At 38.9% G+C, this 8266-nt stretch overlaps 2 protein-coding genes across 3 annotated transcripts in view; both read right to left on the reverse strand.

Moving 5' to 3' along the window:
* The window catches only part of Vps13B (vacuolar protein sorting 13B), an 87642-nt gene extending 85442 nt beyond the window's left edge, over positions 1–2200 (reverse strand). The window contains exons 1-4 of the mRNA XM_069508987.1: positions 2000–2200; positions 1522–1676; positions 630–807; positions 312–369 (exon numbers count right to left, since the gene is read on the reverse strand). Coding sequence (XP_069365088.1) covers positions 312–369; positions 630–807; positions 1522–1614 — 329 coding nt within the window. The 5' untranslated portion in view covers positions 1615–1676; positions 2000–2200. The remainder of the gene's footprint in view (positions 1–311; positions 370–629; positions 808–1521; positions 1677–1999) is intronic.
* Positions 2201–3335: 1135 nt separating this feature from the next.
* Positions 3336–7519, reverse strand: LOC117995646 (uncharacterized). Of its 2 annotated transcripts, none has more exons than XM_034983630.2 (5): positions 6833–7519; positions 6150–6286; positions 5304–5441; positions 4471–4709; positions 3336–3746 (listed from the first exon to the last, which is right to left on the reverse strand). In XM_034983630.2, the coding sequence occupies exons 1-5, from the start codon at positions 7386–7388 to the stop codon at positions 3572–3574; spliced, it is 1245 nt and encodes a 414-aa protein (XP_034839521.2). In that variant the 5' UTR covers positions 7389–7519; the 3' UTR covers positions 3336–3571. The 2 variants fall into 2 exon arrangements, with proteins under 2 accessions (XP_034839521.2, XP_069364723.1); XM_069508622.1 differs by having other exon boundaries at positions 5304–5534.
* Positions 7520–8266: the final 747 nt, after the last annotated feature.

Raw genomic sequence — 8266 nt, forward strand, 5'->3', positions numbered from 1 at the left:
ACACCTCCAACACCCGCACAGCCACCGCACTAACCCATGTGCGGGTGAGCGTGGGTGACGTGTGGGTGTGCGGGGCGTCCCCCCTTATTCCCCATTTGCCATCTCAACCTGTCGCGGACTATATACGCGATTCATCGTTCTTTCGAAGTTAGTATTTTTTTTAATATGGCTGCTAGTGGGGCGCCTATGAGGTGCTTGTCTAGGGCGCTCTCGACATTTAATCCGCCTCTGGGTTAAGTGCCAGTCGGGCACGCACACGGAGTGTTATGCACTATCGTACAGGAAAACCAAAATTTAGTCTTGACTCTTACCTATAAGTCTCCTGTTGAGGGACTTCGTCAGCTGGAGGGTTTAAGCTAAGGATACATTCTGAAACAAACAAGTTTTATGTTTAAGCCGCACAGGCTTCCCACGTGTAGCATTTACGCAGCGCAAGCTCTCACAGTATCATGATGCATAATTTTATGCTCTTGGTTAAAGGTTAAGCATTGTATGGACATTTATAGTGCCTGAGCCAAGCTTCCTATGCTCCTATGCTGTCCTGGTACTTTATTTGTAAGCTACAGTTGGTGTCATGTTAAAAGTTCTCCAACCTTGAACTTGCTGATATGTATCTACTATTAACTCACCTATGGTATTAATAGTGACAACAATGGGTTCGGACATGATCTTGGTCCATGGCACTTGTATGAGTAGCTCGTGTATCCTGCCAGAGACCAATGTGAACGGCAGCGCCACCTCTCGCTGCAACACATCTGCTTTGAGCACCAGGTTGTGCAATGTGACGCCGCCGGCCCACAGTGACACCTGGAAATATTCTACTTAGAAAATCCCCATCATCATTTTGAGGACCTCTTTGGCGCAGTGCTAAGCGCCGTTGGCTTACTGGACAAGGAAGCCAACAGCTTCAAAGCAAAGGAAGCAGTTGGGAAGGAGGAAGAAAGGACAATAATAATCTGGGTACCTTTAAAACAAGAGTGAATAGGCAGGTGCCTAAGATGGCCTAAGATGGGACGCGTTTGCCTAGAAGGTTCTAGGCAAACGCGTCCCATCTTAGGCCACATCATCACTTCCCATCAGGTGTGATCGTGGTCAAGCGTGCGCCTATAATGAATAAAAAAAAAGAGACAAAATAATTTGCAGGGAGTCAAGAAGGCGCCCCGGGAAAACGCCAAGAGCAAGTCCCGAACGGGCGCCCTCCCGCGATTCGGCCCATATAACCGAGAGGTTGGTGGGGCCATGGGAGGTGGAGGGTTGTTGGCTTACTGCTTGGAGGTGGATTTTATAATGTCTAAATGTTTGATCTGATCTGGAGGCTTTTTCCGAGGCTAGTTACTACTAGTTTGTGTAAAAAAGAATTGTTACAAAATTTTGTGTAAAATCTATCTACATTCCAAATTTCAGCTAAATCCGTCCAGTAGTTTTTGCATGAGAGTAACAAACATACACACACACATACAAACTTTCGCCTTTATATTAGTCTGATACACTACAAAAACTAACATAAAAGATGAAACTTACCTGAGCATCGGCTGGTTTGAAATCTCGCACATATTTATCCACATAGCTCAGTAATATCGGTGTGACGTACGATTCTATGTTGAACATATTCATTCTTCACGCGATACACTGTTTACAGTTGAAACATGGTAATCACATACTGCAGTTAAAACAACCTGAAATTATACAGTCATTTAACATTTCTAGTCACAATAGCAGCTACACCAAGAAAAACTCAAAACATTTTTACATTGAATAAAAAATAAAAAATCTTGCAATTTGGTCATGTAGAACAGTCATTTACATTAATAATATCGATTCTTCATTATTGTTTTAAACGATTACTTAGTAATTGAGATATATTTGTTATCTTGCTTTTATAATCAAACCCATTATGTACTTATACAAAAAAGTTTACAGACTTAACCTTGGTAAATACTTAGTAAAAATCCTTGTATTAGCTCTAAACTGTATGATGATTAATAAAATGAATACTTACTTTACAAAATAATCACAATAATATTGGTCAAAGTCATGGTTGCACAATAATTAACTGAAACTTCCGATTTATTCAAGTAACGACATTATTATAGTCAACTATTATAGCCGCTATTCTAGCAAGGGCACATTTTAGTAATTTTTTGCTTGTTTTTTCAGTGAAGATTACGAATCCGGAATTATTTATTTTGTTGATGTTGGACACAGAGTACTTTGTAAAATGTTGGATTATGTTGCCAAATGCCAATGCCATTGATGTCATGTTGACACTGACAACTTGACAATCACATAGGTGACGAGGACGAGACCAAAATGCGAGAAACTATGACGAGAAACCATAACATCAAACATGGATTGTACCATGATTGTACCGTTCAGAGAAACTAAGAGAGAGAGAAACTCATAAAATTTAATAAATAATAGTATTTTTTTTTAGAAAGAAAGAAAGAAAGAAAATGCACTTATTTGTTGTTTTGTTGGTGTCACAGATAACAACAAAGTAGGTACAATGGTAAAAGTACAAAATATGTAACATTTTTCATCTGTGAGTTCTGTGACACCATAGATTTTCACAAAAGGAGGAGTTTTTTTCTACCTCTAATACCTACATCGAAATCTTAGTTTATTTTTTCATCGAAATCTTAGTTTATTTTTTAATTGATAAAGAAACTTTGCGGCATTGTTCCATAAAAAAGTTGGATTCCGACTTCTTAACCTGATGCTGCAGGGGACCATCACCTAAACTGATGGGATTTAGAAATTGTCGGTTATACATTGATATTGGAGGTACCTACCAAGTAAACACTATCGTTGAACTCGAGGACCCAACTCCTCAACCCTGATACTGTAAGGAATTGCATTTCTAAATCGTGGTGATTTAAAAACTGGCCTACTAACTAAACCGACAAATCCTACCAACATTCCTATTTGCATTAGGCTTTGAAATTGGTATGTTACCTACTTGCCAGCGGTACAGGAATGGAGAAGGCGGGTAGAGACTTACGTAGAGAGGCGCGAGATTGAAGCAATGAAGAAAATAATCGGCAGAGGGCCAGAACGTCATGGCTGAAGAACTAATGTCAATGGTTTGGATCATGGTGGCTTTGGCAAGAAACAGGTAATAAAGGCGTTATCTGCCAAAGCCACCATGATCAAAACTTCATAGTCGCGGATCGTTCCTCCCTGTCTTGGGGACAATACGCAGAGAAACTTTCAGTTTTTATAAAATAACGAAGGCCCTCGCGGGCTATTAGTCCATAATAGTCGACAAGCCCACCTCTAACAAGAGACGGCAATACAAAATGAACATGGAGAAGAGAAAAATGAAAAACTTTTACAATCTTGAGAGTTTATTATATTCCGTTATCATACTATCAAAGTTGAACTCCCTATAATTATATTATAATATAAGCACTTACTTTTTAGAATTAATGTGTCACATTATTGTAAACTTACTACATATTTTACAAACTACAAATTGTTATTTGTTTAAATTTTTAAAATCTTAATAAAATTAAAAAGAACATCTAAATAAAATTATATAGGACCCAGTTATTAGGCAGGCTTGTATGTTTTACTTTTTACAGACAGAATCTAAAATTTTCTGAGTCAGATCATGGAAAAAAAGTTGGTCGGTTTCCAATAACGCGCGATATTGAAAATTCGGGCATACCATTTTTCCGAGTGCTTCTGTCTGTTTCGATCGTACGGCACTGAAATCATCCTCGTTCTTCTTCGCCGCTTGATACCTGAGGACAACAGCAATATTCAATAAGTACCTTATATAATTCTGTCTGCGTAGTATTTCTTCTTGCTAAAGGTTTGCTTTCTTAATAGTAAGTGGTTTTTTGAGATACTAATGCAGTGGACTCCTAGCTGCATCGACTAGGCTCCAAAACCATTATTATTGAACTACATTAATCTTGGATACATATAAGTCCCACAAATTGCTATAGCGTTGGAACCATGTCTCATTAACATCAAAATGGCGACATTTTGACGTCAGCCAATATAAAAATACCTATACCATCAGCTTGAAACTTCAGTCTAGTGCTGACTGCACTAAAATGGCGGCCACGCGCATTAGCAATTTGCGGGATGATAAATAGTGTTTTAATTTTTAGTGTTTGTAATTAGGTAGGTATGTATATAGGTACATATTGAAGTTGGTTTTTTTTGAATTTTTTTTTATTTCACATTTTTAGTGACCCCCATGTATTAAATTAATACGCTATGCTTGATAAAAACCTACTGTTTACTAAGCTATCACACTGATCGCGAGCACTTTACTCTTATCCGTTGAAGAGTTCCATTATTTATCTTAGAAGATATTCATCAGATCTTTACCAAATTTACATGGTGGTCCCATGTAAATTTGGTAAAGATCTGATGAATATCTTCTAAGATAAATTTACATGGGACCACCATGTAAATTTGGAAAGGGATACTCTTTCAAACAAAAAAATAACTTACACAGCATTGTTCGCGAGCTTCTCGAGTAACTCCTGCTTGTGAAGCAGATTCAAGGCGTTGTATATAGCAGCGGCGGCCGCTAACGATGGAGGGTAGAAGTTGAGGGTCTTGTAGAGCACAATCGCCGCCATGGAGTAGAGTGTGGCTGCTGTCTGAATTTCAATGTTGTACGGAGAATCACACACCCACGACAAATATTGTATATAATCCTGTGCCACTACTGGATAGATCGGGAGTTCCTGTAAAACAAAGCACGATTAGGTAACTACTAAAATAAATAAAATAAAAATTTATTCAATTAAACTTTTACAAGTATTTTTGAATCGTTCGAAAGTAGTTCGGAAAAAATTCGACGGTGGCTCTTTTCAAAGATTTGATATATAAAATACTACTAGGGGACTACCAAAAGTAGCCTATGTCCGTCCCCGGGATTCAAGCTGTCTCTATATGAAATTTGGTTAAACGTTTGGCGCGTGAAAAGTTAGCAGACAAATAGTAGTATTTATAATATAAGATTTTTTTATTGGATTAGGTAGGATCATCATCATCATCAGTCTGTGGACATCCACTGTTGGACATAGGCCTTCCCTAAAGAGCACCACCACACCCGGTCCTCAGCCTTCCTCATTCAGCCACTTCCCGCCAGCCTCTTTATATCGTGGTCCATCGTGCTGGAGGGCGTCCCACACTACGCTTGCTTAAACGCGGTCTCCACTCAAACTTTCCGGCTCCAACAGCCATCGCCTCTACGACTGGCATGACCTGCCCACTGCCACTTCAGCTTGCTAATAGGTAGGTATAGTCCTCTTGAAATCAAAGAATTTTGATCTTACCAATTTTATAAAAAAATCTTCCGCAATTTTCAAATCCTCAGCAGAGTAGGCTTTACCGCCAATTCTGACCATTTTTTTGGTAGAAACGTAAGTGCCGTATATTTTCAACGCTTTCCAATAGCAAACCGCAGCAACCACCTGCAACCAGCTTGCATCGACATTAGAAACCGAGATTATGGTATCGAAATACCATGCTGCCGTTTGAACTGCTGTATAATTTTTTCTCGTGCCCTGGATATGAAGATAATTATTTGGATTAAGTACGATAAAAACACAAACAGCATTCAATTTTTATCATCATCATCATCTCAACCCATCGCTGGTGCACTACTGAGCATGGTTCACTTCTCAGAATGAGACGGTTTTAGGCATCATCCACCACGCTAGCCCAGTGCGGATTGGCTGGCTTCACACACCTTTGAGAACATTATGGAGAACTCTCAGGCATGCAGGTTTCCTCACGTTATTTTACTTCACTGTAAAAGCAAGTCAAGACGTATCAGACTCGATCAACGACGTACACAGATCTAATATACCTAGATATGCAACTAGCGTGTCCCCCATAGCCCCTCTCGCTCAAGCAGAGGTACTTACTTGTGAAATGTTATTCCTTCTATTTTACGTTCGCTTCGGTTATTGCAGCCAGCAGCCTAGTATACTGAAACCCACCATTAACTTCAAAAAGAAAGATACTGAAGCACAAAATCTTGACAAACAAAAAAATGGCCACGGCGATAAGGACAAAAAGTGATCATTCGTCACGTTCTAATAAAAGAAATCAATTAGCATTTAGCTGTCTCGCTCTAACAGTAAGAGTACTGTCATACTGGTAGACTTAGGACTTACGTGGTTGATTTTCGCCAGCCAATTCAATATGGCAGCGCGTTTTGAGGTGCTTATGTTCGGCACTTTTGGAGTTTCCTCCCTCATCATCAATTTTTGTCCGTAGTCGTCATTGTAAATTGACACAATGCGTTTACGCCCTGGAAGAAATTAAAAAGAAATAAGTAGGTACTAAATATATCCGGGAGAATCATTCACGTGGATTTAGTTTTTAAAAAATCCCGTGGGAACTCTTCGATTTTCCGGGATAAAAAGTAGCCTATGCCACTCTACAGGTCTTTTAGGTACCTACATACCTACCACGATTAATTAAATGTCGACAAATAAAAAACTTCAGATTATTCGTGGCATGTACAAATAGTGATACCTGTAGGTAGTGATACAATGGGTCGAATAATTATTATGTAGGTAGGTAAGGTAGGCTGATTCCCGCCACTTCGTTCGTGTGGATTTAGGTTTTTATAAATCCCGTGGGAACTCTTTAATTTTCCGGGATAAAAAGTAGCCTATGTCACTGTCCAGACTCCTTTAACTATACCCATGCAAAAAATCACGTCGATCCATTGCTCCGTTGTGACGTGATTGAAGGACAAACCAACAGACAAACACACTTTAAAAATTGAAAAATCTAAATCCACGCGTACGAAGTCGCGGGCATCAGCTAGTAAATAATAAAAGGCACTTACATGAATCACCAGGTTTAAATGTGGTGTCAAAATTATCAGTCAAAATTTGTGCACGAATCACGACCTTGCGATCTTCTATACGACTTTCGTTATCCAAATGTAAGTCTTCATTGTTTTGTCGTATGGTTGAATCACCAGGTTGAAATTTGGTGTCAACACCATCAGTAAAAACTTGTGCACGTGCGCTTTTTTCATCTCCTTTGTCATTACTCGTGGTTGCGGATATACTCACCAGCTCCTGATCGTGCGAGCTCTTTACACTTTCTAGCAGCGGCTCCAATCTAGAAGTCACGACCTTGCGATCTTCTACACGACTGCCTGTATTCAAATGTAAGTCTTCATTGTTTTGTCGTATGGTCACATGTTGTGTGTCAATTTCAGCTAAACCACTATCCGAGTTTATATTATGCTCTTGACGCACTTCATAAATAGTTTCCAATGGTTTGCGTGGATGATGTCCATTTTCCTTAGCCTGATTTCTCTTTAGTGTCGATTTCGATATAGGTGGTAGTGGATACACAGGAATCGGTATTTTAGATACGTATTTTTTAGACATACCTATTGTTCAGTGCACAACAACTAGAAAATAAATAGAAAAGTTGTAATTTTTTGCTATTTCTTGGCTACGACCAGCGTTGCCACTTGCTTTGAATACGGAACTAATAGGTATGACACGATTCTGTTTCTCGAACTGGTACATGAACTTTCTGGAAGTTTTTATTTTATTAATACCCTCTCTGTGCTTAATATATTGTTAAGCTGCGTTGACACGATCAAAGTAGCTTACTCGAATGCTGCTATCGTGGCAAGTAGCAAGTTGGCAACCCGAGCGCATTTAGACAAGGAGTAGGTACCTAGAATTATCTTATAAATTAATAAAATAGTGCTTACCTAAAGGAAATCTGGGTGATATTATGACATAATATTCACATTTTGTAAATGAGCAGATTAATACGAACAAAGCTAACTAGCATTCATATGTGTTTTTAAATTCAGATACAAGTTAGCCCTTGACTGCAATCTCACCTGGTGGTAAGTGATCATGCAGACTAAGATGGAAGTGGGCTAACCTGGAAGGGATATGGCATTTTTATTAAACTCATGTCCCTTTGGTTTCTACACGGCATCGTACCAGAACGCTAAATCGCTTGGCGGGACGGCTTTGACGGTAGGGTGCTAACTAGCCACGGCCGAAGCTTCCCAACAGACCAAATTTAGAAATTTTAGAATTTTAAATTTAAATTCTTAATGCACCCTTAAAAACTTTATACATAGTATTCCGTGTCCTTGTATAGATGTATCTTTCTATATATAAAAATGAATTGCTGAATGTGTTGCTGATCGCAAATCTCGAGAACAGCTGAACCGATTTCGCTAATTCTTTTTTCATAATATTCCTTGAAGTACGGAGATGGTTCTTACGGAGAGTATAAT

The sequence above is a fragment of the Maniola hyperantus genome, chromosome Z (genome assembly GCF_902806685.2).
Source record: "Maniola hyperantus chromosome Z, iAphHyp1.2, whole genome shotgun sequence".
Lineage (NCBI taxonomy): Eukaryota > Metazoa > Arthropoda > Insecta > Lepidoptera > Nymphalidae > Maniola > Maniola hyperantus.